General features: G+C 37.3%; 1 protein-coding gene and 1 non-coding gene across 3 annotated transcripts in view; both read right to left on the bottom strand.

The window, feature by feature from the left end:
• NF1 (neurofibromin 1) overlaps window positions 1-14,950 on the bottom strand; it is a 246,247-nt gene that overhangs the window by 199,420 nt on the left and 31,877 nt on the right. For both annotated transcript variants that reach the window (XM_069482258.1, XM_069482259.1), the window contains exon 2: window positions 1,539-1,682. In XM_069482258.1, coding sequence (XP_069338359.1) covers window positions 1,539-1,682 — 144 coding nt within the window. The remainder of the gene's footprint in view (window positions 1-1,538; window positions 1,683-14,950) is intronic.
• On the bottom strand, window positions 12,338-12,441 carry LOC138392723 (U6 spliceosomal RNA). The gene has a single exon (XR_011235008.1). It is a non-coding gene; the product is annotated as a U6 spliceosomal RNA (small nuclear RNA).

Genomic DNA, 14,950 nt, shown 5'->3' with positions numbered 1-14,950 from the left:
TTGGGATGGGTGGGGGAAGTGGAGAATAGGGAGAGATTTGCTAAAGGATACAAAATTATAGCTAGATATGAGAAATAAGTCTTAGCATTCTATACCACTGTGGCATAACTATAGTTAACATTCAAATAGCTAGAAGGAGGATATTGAACATTCCCAATACAAGGAAATAAATGTTTGAGATGAATATGCTAATTACCCTGATCTTATCACTATACATTTTATGTCTCAAAACATCAGGTACCCCATAAATAGGTACAATTATTATATCAACTAAAAAGAAAAGAAAAAAGTATCTAAATAAGGAAATAAGACAAAAAGGTGACTGACTGCATGTCTTTTCAATGTCATACTAGAACATGACCTAATAAACCTAAGGACCATCTCCAAAAAAAAAAAAAAGGGACTGATCATAATCAATCACAAGTCATTTTGTCACTCAATACAAACTGAGATTATAAATGCTAAGGACAAGCAGAGAATGTGGAGATAATCAAGAAAAATCCAGTTGCTTTGAACTGAGTATGAAGGAGAAGATAGGAATTGATAGAGAGGAAGGGGTCACCTGAGAGAGACAAAGAGACATATGTTCAAAGTCACAGAGGGGCCGGGCGCGGTGGCTCACCCCTGTAATCCTAGCACTTCGGAGGCCGAGGAGGGCGGATCATTTGAGCTCAGGAGTTTGAGACCAGCCTGAGCAAGAGCGAGACCCCATCTCTACTAAAAATAGAAAGAAATGATCTGGACAGCTAAAAATATATAGTAAAAAAAAAATTAGCTGGGCATGGTGGCACATGCCTGTAGTCCCAACTACTCGGGAGGCTGAGGTAGGAGGATTGCTTGAGCCCAGAAGTCTGAGGTTGCTGTGAGCTAGGCTGATGCCACGGCATTCTAGCCTGGGCAACAGAGTGAGACTCTGTCTCAAAAAAAAAAAAAAAAAAAAAACAAAGTCACGGAGGGAGAACAGTTAGAGTACTTTGAAGTCTAGGGAATGTCAACAGACTTTATAAAATGGTAAGAAAGAAAAAACTATAAGCTTTTAAAATTAGAATTGCTTGATGAAATTGGTATTTGAGGAAAACTGTTTCAACAACAGGCTCTCCACTATAGAATCTGTCACAGGTTACAGGGGGAAGAAAAAAAACATTAATATCTTCACAAAAATAAATCCCACATTTTAGGACTATGAGATCAGACTTTAATTGTTATCTATTTAGGACTGGGAACAAACAAGACGCTAAAGAAAAGCATACTTACCATGGTCAACTCATATATGACACAAAAACTATATGAAACCGTAATTCCAGAAAAACAGAGGAAAAGGAGATAGGGTCACAAATAAGGGAAGTTTCAAAGGAAAGAATCAAAAACTCAAATGAAAGTCAAAAGGTTACCTGTGCTCATCTATAAAATAAGACAAATGGTTATACCCAAAGTCCATAGAAAATTACTTCCCATACTTCAAAATATGCTGCTCCAAATTTTTAAATCAAAAACAAAACAAAGCAAATTCTCCCCAAATGAGTAACCCAAATACTCACCATATTGTTAACATTCTTTAGGATAGTAGTGAGGCCACTTATAACCAAAGAAAACTTGTATTTGGAAATATTGATTAGACATTCCTTGTTGTGTTCAGTACTGACTTTGGTGTGTGTGTTCTGCTGTCCTGTTTTTATCGGAAGCTGAGGGGGGAAAAATACGTTAAGAGCTTATCCTTGACAGTAACTAAAAATAACTTTTTATTTCTCAATAAAAATCATGACATTTTGGGAAAATTTTACTAACCACGGTTACCTGTATTTTTATCTCAAGCTCCAATTTGAATATATGACAGCATTTATAGCCAATCTTAAATTCTTTGGAAATTTTAATTTTTGCAGTTTTCTTCAGTACAAAAGAAGAATCTACCTACCAAATTAAATTCTTTACCCAGCATCTTTATAAGAATGAATGACTCACAGAAAGTTATTTCCTTATAGACAAAAATATTTCAGAGGACGTCTGCAATAAAATGTATACAATCCTTTCTCTTATATTCACTGAACTCAAACATTAAAAAACAGATCGAGAAAATCTATGCCCCAGATCTCTAGTTATTAATAGCAAATAACTGCCGATTGTTCAGAAATAAGAAAAAACTACAAACCCTGGAACAAACACTGTAAGAGTGACTCAAGGTAAACACCCTCATAGCTACACAATTGAGGGAGTAACAGAACAATAGATAAATCCCATGGAAAAAGATATCCTTTGGGGAGAGCACATTTACATTTCTCTGAGAATGAGTTAAGTTCTACTTGCTAAAATTTCACCTCTACTCTGTTCAAAAGCAGCAATTTGATTTAAAGCATCATGAAAAATATTTACTGTTTAATATTAGACCCTGCTAACACTAACAGAGAACCCTAGTGAGGTTCCTTTGTCCAAGAAACAAACCTGAGTCCAACTTTCTCATTTTGAAAATGGTACAACTAAATGTCGAAAGAGACCAACCAAGTACATGCTCAAGTTTGCTATGTTAACTAACAGATGATTAATTTGATAGTAAACAAATACTAAATAAAAGTGGTAGGCACATTTTTGGAAAGAGACTAAGTACATTCCCAAGTATAAGTCAGTTAGTAATAGGTGATTAATTTGATAGTGAAAAAATACTAAATAAAAGTGGGGAGCACATTTTTAAGGTACAAAGGAGAGGGGAGAAGACAAGCTACAGAATTATATAATGTTAATTATAAAGATTATGGAGGAAAAAAATATGAAGGGCCAAAAACAGGGACTTCAGAAGATGGCAATAGCTGCAGTGCAGTTTGTGACTCTCCCCAAGTGCCCCATAAAATAGCAAAGAAACTAGAATTTCTCTAGTAAAACCACAAACTCACGGACATCTACATGAAAATGTATACAACAAGAATGTTCCCCCCACTCCCCAAAAAATTGAAGCAAATAGGGACAAACCACTTACACTTACAGTACTGGTATGGCATAAGGATCTACTGCAAGAGAAAGGAGAGGAAAAGAAATGTCTAATGGGTGTGATGGATCATTTGACAAGGGGAGATCCCAAAATTGTATTGTGTCCTCAAAGAAAAGCACAGCCACATGTGACCTTCTGGATCCTTGAATGCAGCCTTTTAACTGAATCCAAGTTTTGCACAACAAATCCTTTTAATAAACAGATATGTTCTGTGAAGTTTGGATTCAGTTGAGGGGCCACACTTGGGAACCTGAAGGGCCACATGTGGCCTTGAGGCTGCAGGTTCCCCACCCCTTACAACAGAAGAAAAGCGGGCAAAGGAAAAAAAATCCAGATAAAGATGAAAAAGAGGAAGAAGGCCAAGAGAGCTATAAAAGAATGAGACTGTATACTTTTTTAATCTCATGGAAAAAAGTTTTGACCGGGCTCTAGAGCCATGAAGATACAAAGCTCTCCTGGCCTACATTTCCCTCCTATAAATTTAGGAAAACTAATTTCACATAAAACGAGCAATGAAAAAGGAGTGGGGCCAAATCATATGTAGAATTATTATTAAAATATATGAAAAAATAAGACAGAAAAACATAAGCGTCTGACAGCAGAAACTGAAAGCACGCCAAAAAAAGTCTATCAACAGATAAAAATGATAAATTATTATTTCAAAATGAGCCAAGAGAAATTAAGAAAATGATAAAGGATATGAAATAACATAAAATAGAATTACAAATAGAAATCAGTTGATAGAACTCAGGAAAGAATTAGGGAAAAAAAAGAAAAATCATCTCAGAAATGAAGATTAACCAGAAGATGCACACGAATGAATTAACACAGAAGACAATGCTTTAAGAGAAAAAGAAGGTTAAAAAAAAAAAAAAAAAAGAGGAAAGTTGTAATATAAAAAAGAAATGAAAAATGAGAATTTGCAATAAAATGACAAGGAAGATAGACAAAGATACAACATAAGTATAACAGGAGTCACCAAAGAAACAAACCAAATCAATGGAATGAGTATTAGAAACTAGAATTCAAAAAAACCTTACTGAAAAAAATTTTTTGAAATTTAAAAAAAGTACCTGAAGCTATATACTTAAAGGGCATACTATAAACATGGAAAAACTGACCCAGAATAACCAATATATTGTATTAGAACTATTGAACTTGTATGAACAAGAAAAAAAAACCCTTTGCACAGCCAGTCAGAAAAAGGAAGTCACTTACATAAGAAACAAAAATTATCCTAGCACTCTGCGAGGCTGAGGCGGGTGGATCACTAGAGGTCAGGAGTTCAAGACCAGCCTGAGGAAGAGCGAGACCCCGTCTCTACTAAAAATAGAAAGAAATGATCTGGACAGCTAAAAATATATAGTAAAAAAAAAATTAGCTGGGCATGGTGGCACATGCCTGTAGTCCCAGCTACTGGGGAAGCTGAGGCAGAAGGATTGCTTAAGCCCAGGAGTTTGAGGTTGCTGTGAGCTAGGCTGATGCCACGGCACTCTAGCCCGGGCAACAGAGCGAGACTTTGTCTCAAAAAAAAGAAAAAAAAAATATATATATATATATATACATATATATATATAAATGGAATAAAAAAAAATTAGACAGTCATCAGACTTTGACAAAACTTTGTATCAGAAGACAATGGAGTAACATAAGTTGTACATACTCAAAGGAAAAAAATGTAAACTAAGGATTGTGTATATTCAGCCAAACTGGAGTTCCAAGTACAATCAGCCCTTCGTACCTATGGGTTCTCCATCTGTGCAACCAATGACCTGCAGATCAATATCTGGGAAAAAAAACTGTGTCTGGACTGAACATGTACAGACTTTTTTCTTTGTCATTATTCCCTAAACAATACAGTATAACAACTATTTACATAATATTTACTTTGTATTAAGTATTATAAGTAATCTAGAGATAATTTAAATTATATGGGAGGATTTGCATAGGTTATGTGCAAATATCATGCCATTTCTATCAGGGACTTGGGCATCTGTAGATTCTGGTATCCATGAGAGGTTCTGGAACCAACTGGGACAGCTGTATAATGATGACAATCAAACTGTTCTCAACTCCAATAACCTAAGAAATATTGTTCCCTTGACCTTTTCCTGAGAGACCTACTAGAGAATATGCTTCAGATGATCAAAATGACTAGACAGACATCCACATTAATAGGGATAATTAAATATATACAGCCGGCCATTGATTAACAACAGGGATACATTCTGAGAAATGCATCCTTAGGTAATTTCACTGTTGTGCAAACATCATAGAGTGTACTTATACAAACCTAGATGGTAGAGCCTACTACACACCTAGGCCATATGGTATAGCCTACTGCTCCTGGGCTACAAACCTGTGCAGCACGTTACTGTACTGAACACTGCAGGCAACTGTAACACAATGGTAACTACTGGTGTATCTAAACATAGAAAAGATAAAGATACAGTATTATAATACTATGGGACCACCACTGTATACAGCAATCCATAATTAACTGAAGCATCATTATGTGGTGCATGACGGTATTTCCTAAAAGAACTGAGAAAGCATATTATGTAATTGCTATGTATACTTGATAGTATAGATACAATTATCTAAAATGAGGAGAGGGTAGTGAGGGCTTATAAAAAGTAGAATATGCTTCCTGATTGTCTTGTGGTTATTAACTGAGAGTAAAAGAGTATTACTTCATACCAAATGCTGGGAAAGAAAGAGATAAGGAAAGGAGGTTAGTAGCTCATTTCAATATTGCTCACAGTAGAAAACCAATACATAATACCCCTCCCCCAAAAGAGAAGAAAATTTGAATACTATGTAAAGGTATGAATGTAATGGTACAAAAATACAAATTGTGCTGGTGTGTGTTGCATCAACAAGTGGTCTGGGAACCACTTTCCCAGAATCCCATTCACTGTATGGTTCTGGGCTAGAATTGATCTAAAGAGTAATTTGTACAGGCTAAGTATCCCGAATCCAAAAATCTGAAATCCAAAATGTTCCAAAATCCAAACTTTTTGAGCACTGACATGATTCTCAAAGGAAATGCGTACTGGAGCATTTCAGATTTCATATTTTCAGATTAGGGATGATCAACTGGTAAGTATAATGCAAATATTCCCAAACCAAGAAAAAATCCAAAACACTTCTGGTTCCAAGCATTTCAGATGAGGGTTACTCAACCTACACAAGATTTGTGTGAAATGTGGAAGTGAAACAGCAGCCATTAGGTTGGTGCAAAAGTAATTGCGGTTTTAGAATTCTTGAAATTTGCCCTTTGATACTGGAATATATTCTTAAATAAATGTGGTTACGTTATACATCATTTTAATGCGCATTTCTCACTTCATTTTTTTTGCTAATGACTTATTACTTGCTTTTATTTTATATTTTATTTTATACTATGGAAATGATGTTAGACAAAAAGCAAATTTGAGCAATTTTCTTATTCGAGTTCAAAATGGGTCATAAAGCAGCTCTGCAGCACCAACAGTACTTGGCCCAGGAACTGCTAACGAATGTACAGTGCAGTGGTGGTTCAAGGAGTTTTGCAAAGCAGAAGAGAGCCTTGAAGATGAGGAGTGCAGTGGCTGGCCATCAGAAGTTGACGATGACCAACTGAGAGCAATCATAGAAGCTGATCCTCTTATAACTACACGAGAAGTTGCTGAAGAACTCAACGTTGACCATCCTATGGTCATTCAGCATTTGAAGCAAATTGGAAAGGTGAAAAAGCCCAATAAGTGGGTGTGCCTCATAAGCTGACCAAAAATCAAAAAAATCGTCGCTTTGAAGTGTCATCTTCTCTTATTGTACACAACCATTATTGTGCACAACCATTATGCAAACCATTTCTCCATCAGACTGTGACGTGCCACAAAAAGTGGAATGTATACAACAACCAGCGATGACCAGTTCAGTGGTTCCACCGAGAAGCTCCAAAGCACTTCCCAAAGCCAAACTTGCACCAAAAAAAGGTGACAGTCACTGTCCAGTGGTCTGCTGCAGGTCCGATCCACTGCAGCTTTCTCAATCCTGGCAAAACCATTACCTCGGAGAAGTATGCTCAGCAAATCAATGAGTTGCATTAAAAACTGCAACGTCTGCAGCCAGCATTGGTCAACAGAAAGGGCCCAATTCTTCTCCATGACAACGCTCTGCCACATGTCGCACAACCAACGCTTCAGGCCTACAAAGTTGTGCCTCATTTGCCATATTCACCTCATCTCTCGCCAACAAACTACCACTTCTTCAAGTATCTGGACAACTTTTTGCAGGGAAAACACTTCCACAACCAGCAGGATGCAGAAAATGCTTTCCAAGGGTTCATCGAATCCCAAAGTACATACGGATTTTTATGCTACAGGAATGAACAAACTTATTTCTTGTTGGTAAAAATGTGTTGGTTGTAATGGTTCCTATTTTGATTAATAAAGATGTGTATGAGCCTAGTTATTATGATTTAAAATTCATGGTCTGAAGCCGCAATTACTTTTGCACCAACCTAGTATTATTCTCTGAAGGTTTTCACAGTCAGATACAATGAGAGGCAGATATGCCCAGAGAGTTCCAACCTTCACCCTTTCTTCCACCCTATGTCCAGCTCTTTCTTTTGACCATGCTCACCTTGCTGACCAACAGTGACCCACCATAGATGCTTGGCTGCAAATCTACAGAGCTTAACATGCCAAGAGCTTCCCAGAAGGCCCTTCTAAAGCTCCTGTTTCATAATCCTACTTCCATGGTTGGACATACTGGCTTCTCAGATTTCCCTAAAAGCTCCAACTTGTCTGCCCATTGCCACTGATTTAGAGGATCTGGTTAGTGACAGTCTCTGATCTTCCAACTCCTCCTTCCAGATCTTCACCTCTCCAGTCCTCTCAAAATTGTATATAGTCTAATTTTTATAATAAATTCCTTATCCCATAATGTACTTCTCAGACTGAAACCTAACTGATACATAAACCTTTTTAAATACTAAAATATATGCTGAGAGAACAAATAACATAGATCACACTATGACACTTAAATAAAAGACTTGCATAAATATAAATGTAACATAAAACAATGACAGAAATGAGTCCAAATTCATTCAACAATGGAATAATCTCTAGGATATATCTTTAAGCTAAAAAAAGGTAGAGAAAAATATGTACATATGTTACCATTCATCTAAGAAGGGGGAAGAGATAGAAATATATCTGTGTATATATGTGTATCTTCTTATATTAAGAAATAACACAAAACTAGCCGGGCGTGGTGGCTCACACCTGTAATCCTAACACTCTGGGAGGCCAAGGCGGGAGGATCGCTCAAGGTCGGGAGTTCGAGACCAGCCTGAGCAAGAGCAAGACTCCATCTCTACTAAAAAATAGAAAGAAATTAACCAGACAACTAAAAACACATAGAAAAAATTAGCTGGGCATGGTGGCGCAGTCCCAGCTGCTCGGGAGGCTGAGGCAGAAAGATTGCTTGAGCCCAAGAGTTTGAGGTTGCTGTGAGCTAGGCTGATGCTAGCCTGGGCAACAGAGGGAGACTCTGTCAAAAAAAAAAAAAAAAAAAAAGAAAGAAAGAAAAAAAATAACACAAAACAGCAGAAGGATGAAACGTGAAAAAAGACTTTGTAGTGGTTAACCTTTAGGGCGTAAAGAGAAGGTAAAGGTGACAAGAACAGAATCTATATTTCTTGTTTTTTTAGATTTCATTTTAGAACTATATAACTTAAATGTCAAACTAAAATATTTTAAAAAGCAAATCTAGAATCAAAAATAAACAAATGAACTGAAATTTGTAACCATTTATTTAATGGTATCATCACAAAGAGAAGAACTATTCTAAATGATTTCAAATTATATTAAGTTGACTGTATACTACTAGTGGAATATACTCCAGGGACAAAAAAATTGAAGATAAATCTTGATCCTGTACATAGTGTGGGACCAAGGAAATGAATAATTATGTGGTATTTTAATTCTATCACTCCTAGTGTCATTAAAAACTAAGAATCTCAGCATGGAAGATAGAGGAATGGTAAAGTAAAAATCCTGTAGTCTTGAGTTTGAATTGGAAGTATCTATATGAACTCAATGTATTTTATTTCATATTTAAAAAAAAAGTACTTCTACCTCTGTCCAATGAAAATGTCCAGAAACAATGAACAATCCCATAGCAATAATGACTAATGACCAATCCCATAGTAATCCCTACCCAATTGTAATCCTGAAATACCATTTCCCCAGTAAAAAGAATCAGGACTCCTTTAGGAAACAGCTGATTCTATGCTTGGAGCAAAAAGGTAAATGATGAGCCTGGAACATCTGATCATACCAGACAGAAACAGACTAGTAAGAATCAAGTTAAAAATACATGAATTTTAAAAAGGCCCCACTGGCCAAAAATGTAATAATAATTTGAACATTGTTAAGGATAGCAATTTTAATTTATTGCAACATCAAATGGTTTAAATCCATACTACTGCTTCCATGTAGAACAGAGTAATTTATAGCAAAACAACTCCTCCCTCCCCCAACTTATTTTTTAACAAAAGAGGAAATATAAAAACCATCTGTCTGAAGAATTCAGAGAGCTACTGAAGGAATGAGGATTAGAGAGCCTAAGATTCCAAAAAGGGGTGAGCTATGGTGAGGTAAGGTGATCTTCTGCAGCTGCTTTTTCCCTGGGGCTTTTGCAGAATCTGGACAGAAAGAGAGATTGAGAAATAAGGCTTTTCTAGGCAAAGTACCTCTACTGAGGGAAAGAGAAACCATCAGAGATTCTGGTGTTCACCGAGGGCTGGAATGACAAAACTGAAGACCTGAGGGGGTCTCAAATGCAGCAGTGGGTGGAAGAAGGTAAAAGGCTAAGCCAAAAACTTCTGAAAACCAGAGCAGAGTATGAAAGCCTGCAGCCTCAAGACAACAAAAGATTATAGAGTTCAGAACCTGCTAGTGGAAGGTGTTAGTAAATACACACAGTTCTTAGTTATAAGCCCTAGAGGGCTACATGCTCTACGAACAGGAGCAAATGGAAATCTTATATGCTACTAATAGAAGTGTAAATCAGTAATTGCCTTGGAAACTGGTATTATCTGCCAAAACTGAACACACAGACAGCAATTTCACTAGATATATACCCAACAGAAATGTGTGTATGTTCACCAAAAGACATGTACAACAATGTTTACAGCAGCACTTTTTATAATTTCCAGAAACTGGAAACAATCCAAATGTCTATCAATAGCAAAAATGGTTAAAAAAACCTAGTATATAAAAATTATACAGCAATGAGAATAAATAACTTAAAACTAAAAGCTTAATTTCACAAATAAAAGACTAAAAGAAGTTTGAACAAAAGATACATTGCATTATTGTTACATAAATTTCCAAAACACGCTAAACTCGTCTTGTGATTTTAGAAGTCAGGATGGCAGGGATCCTTGAAAGGTAGTGACTGGAAGGAAACACAAAGGAGAGGGGAACTTCTGGATTGCCACTATTGTTTTATTTCTTGATCTGGGTACTGGTTATACTGGTGTGTTTACTTCGTGAACATTTATTGAGCTGTGTATTTACAATTTGTAGACTTTTCCATACACATAAATCAACAGAAAGTGTGCTAAACATGTGTTTAAATCCAGGAGCTCATAATGATGATAAAAAACAAAAACAAACTGGTCACTTAGTAGATACAGAAGAATTATGGTAGACACTAAGGTGCTGCCCAGCTCCTCCTTCAAAGAAGGACTTTCGGCCGGGCGTGGTGGCTCACGCCTGTAATCCTAGCACTCTGGGAGGCCGAGGCGGGTGGATCGCTCAAGGTCAGGAGTTCGAGACCAGCCTGAGCAATGAGCGAGACCCCGTCTCTACTAAAAATAGAAAAAAAAATATATGGACAACTAAAAATATATATATAGAAAAAATTAGCCGGGCATAGTGGCGCATGCCTGTAGTCCCAGCTACTCGGGAGGCTGAGGCAGGAGGATCGCTTGAGCCCAGGAGTTTGAGGTTGCTGTGAGCTAGGCTCACGCCACGGCACTCACTCTAGCCTGGGCAACAAAGTGAGACTCTGTCTCAAAAAAAAAAAAAAAAAAAAAAAAAGAAGGACTTTCCTTAACTACTAGCAGTGCTGTCAGCCCCTTCCGGGATTCCCTTGCCTGCAGAGAACAATACAGCTCAAGGTCACACTCTTCCAGGGGTAGCCCACATTCAATGAATGACTGATATGGCAATGTAAAGACCTGGACATCTCAGGCCAATTCTGGGCAACTCAGAAGGGCCATTCTAGCTCCACAGCTCCTCATGGCAAGCTGATGTTAGAGGCCTGCCTGCACTACACCAGGAATTCTACACCTCCCCAATGCTCCTTGCTCCCAGGTGTGGATCCCAAAGGAACGCCTTCATAAATATCCTGCACTAGGCTTCCAGGGCAATAGCAGGTGCTAAGAAGGGATTTTACAGCTGGAAATGAAGGCGAAATAGTAACAACAGAACAATGGAATTGGAAGAATATTACTAAACCCTTTGAGCTCTGGAAAAAAAAAAAAGGTAAGAAAAAGCTGATTAACTGCCAATTGAAAGCTAAGTCTGAAAGCCAGAGTGCCTTCCTGAAAACATTAATACAAAGAGGCTCTTTTCTCCTGCAGCAGGAGGGCAGAGAAACCTAAGAACAAAACCAGCACTTATTCATTTTTATATATACACGTATTATGTGCTATATATAAGAGACAGATGGAGATATAGATCTATATCACCTATAGGCTGGGCTTCTAAGAAGGTTGAACTCCCAAACAAGACAGGTCTGCTAAGCCAAGATCAGGGCTCTGGCTGGGAAAGAATAAGACTCTGACACATGGAATGGAAACATCTGGGTTAGGGCTTCCAAACATCTTATATACCCAGATCCCCCTGAACCCTCTGCCAACAATCAGCACAGCTGGAAGAGAACCCTAAGCTGCAGATGAGATTGTGGCCCCAGCTGACATCTTGATTTCAGCCTGGTGAGAACCTGAATAGAGAACCCAACTAACCAATACTCAGACTCCCAACCCACAGAAACCTTGAGATAATAATTTTGTATTGTTTTAAGCCACTATGTTTGTGGTAGTTTGTTACAAAACAAATAGAAAACTAAAACAATTACCAAACTGGCATCTTTTACGTAAACTTCCCCCTGATCTTCAGCTGTATTAATATTATGCCTATTTTGCTCTACACATGGGTAGCTTGTAGGCACTTCAAGCTCAATGTTTCCAAAGCTTAATTCATAATCATCCTACCATGTTTCCTATCCTAGTTAATAGTACCACAATCTACCCAGTTTCCCACATCTGAGATCTGAGAGTCATTCTTTTTTTTTTTTTTAAACATGGAACGCTTCATGAATTTGCATGTCATCCTTGCATAGGGGCCATGCTAATATCTGTATCGTTCCAAGTTTAGTATGTGTGCTGCCAAAGTCAGCACTGAGAGTCATTCTTGACACTTCCTTTATTCCCCTCTTCCTTCATCCCCCTTTAGTCAGATTAATAAAAATGAGAACAGGGCATGCACGAGTCAGCTCTACTCTTCTTTACTTGGGAATAGGCTTGCTGCTCAGTGCAAGAAGTTTCCTCTACTTCAACATGCTAAGAGTTGAACAGGGTCCTAACTCTGCACTAGGGAGTGGCCAACACTGCCTGGGACTGGGTGGGCAAGTCTGCCTTTTAGATTTAGTTAGTAAGCCCATTTGGGTCTTCAAGTTAACACTGATCAGTGTGTGTTGGGGGTGTGTGTGTCTGTGTGTATGTAGGTGTGTATTTTATTTATTTATTTATGTATATATGCATGTGTGTATATATATGATTTTTATTTTGGCCTCCATCTTTACTTTTATTTCTCAACTTGCTCAGAAGCCAGGCAGGGAAGAAAAGTGGTATTCAGAGTCCCAGGCTCCTATTATAAATAGCACTAAAATCGATGAAGAAGAAAAAGTTTAACCATGCATGGTGGTGCATACCTGTTGTTCCAGCTACTCGGGAGGCTGAGACAGGAGGATCACCTGAGCCCAAGAGTTCAAGGCTTCAGTGAGCTATGATCATGCCACTGCATTCTACCCTGGACAACACATTGAGACTCTTGTCTCCCCTCGCCCCCCCAAAAAAGAAAAGAAAAAGCAAGATTAAGGAGTTCTAAATAACCAAGAATATATCAGATATGGTGGTCAGGGAAAGCTCTCTGGAGATGTGACATTTGAGCAGAGATCTAAATGAAGCAAAAGAATGAGAAGACCATGCAAAGATCTGAAGAAGAGCATTCAAGGCAGTAGTTCCAAGTACCACAGATCTGAAATTGGAACGAGCATGGCAATTTAAAGCCTAGCAAGGAGGCCAATGTGACTAACCCAAAAGGAATGAAAGTGGAAAATGTAGGAGACGAGGTCAGAGATTCAAAAAGCAGGAGTCAGATCATGAAAATCCTTTCAGGCCATTTTAAGAGCTTTGAATTTATTTTGAGTTTGATGATATAGCAGATTATATTTTCCAAATAAAGTCACAGTATTGCTCATCTCACATGCTATTCTGCAATAAGACTTTGCCACGCCCTCATCAAGAAGTAGAATCTACATTTCTACCTCCTTGCATCTAGCAAGTCCAGTGACTATTCTGACCAATAAAATATGGCAGAAGACATACTATGCAGTTGCAGGCACAACTCTTTATTGGTCTGACAATTTTTATTTCCCTCCTTCTGGAAGCCAGCTGCCATGTAAAAATTGATATTCCTCTGAGACTACCATGCTGTGAGAAGCCCAGGCCACATGCAAAGATTCTGAAGAATGAGATGCCATTGTGGAGTGTCAGGCCAAGAAGCACTGAGGTGCCAGACATGTGACTGAAGAAGCCGTATAGGAAGGGATTCTTCGGCCTCAGCCAACACCATATGGAACAGAGGAGAACTGCTTAGCTGAACCTGTCATGAATTTCTGACCAAAAAAAATTGTGAGCAAAATTTGTTGTTTTTAGGCCACAAAGCTTATTATACAGCAATAGATAACCAAAACACAGGGGAAGATTTTGAAAGGATTTAAACAAAGGAGTGACAATCTGATTTATGTTTTAAAAAGAACCCTCTTGCTAACCCTCTATGTTAGAAGACAGTCTAGGCAAGAAAAGATGGTAGCTTAAATTAAACTAATCAGAGTAGAGGAGAAGTAGTGAGATGTTATAATAGATTTGGAAAGGGAGATGCTTATTTAAAATGGTAAGCTGATTCAGAAGTTCATCTAGAAGAATACATTTCTAAGAACACCTAAAGAAATTTTCGAAATTTTTGAAAAACAAGAACAAGAGAACTGTATTATCAAGTACTGAAAAGTACTATTAAAGCTCTTACAACAAAATCTGTACATTGTAAGTACAAAGTATAAACTAATTACAGTCACAGAACAGATATTAGTATTTACATAAAAATTTAATATGATAAAGGTAGTATTTCAAATGAGTGGTAAAAGAATGGATTAGTCAATAAAATGATGCCAGATCAACTGGCTATCCATCTAAAAAGAATAACTCACACCAAATTTAAAAATATATGTATGATTAAGAACCTACTATAAAAAAACACAAAGCCATAAAACTATTAGGACAAATACTAAGCAATAATTTCATAATGTTGGAGTGGGAAAGACTTTCCTAAGCAAGACAAAAACATAGCAGCCATTAAAAAACAAAAACAAACAAAAAAACTGATGTATTTGCTTACCAAAAAAAAGTGTCAATTCTGAAAGAAAAATACACTGCTGACAAAGAAACAAATAAGAATGTATAATAATTAGCTACCAAAAGGGTTCTATAACTAATAGATAAGGTGCTTATCTATTACTAAGACTACTTAATGGAAAAACTATTGAAGAAATATGAAGCAATTCACAGATGGTCAGTAAATACATGAAAATATGCTTATCTCACCAATAATTTTTAAAGTATTAATGTAA

Source organism: Eulemur rufifrons, chromosome 9 (genome assembly GCF_041146395.1).
Source record: "Eulemur rufifrons isolate Redbay chromosome 9, OSU_ERuf_1, whole genome shotgun sequence".
NCBI lineage: Eukaryota > Metazoa > Chordata > Mammalia > Primates > Lemuridae > Eulemur > Eulemur rufifrons.
The sequence above is the reverse complement of the archived record's forward strand: the minus strand, read 5'-3'. Positions and strand labels throughout refer to the sequence as shown.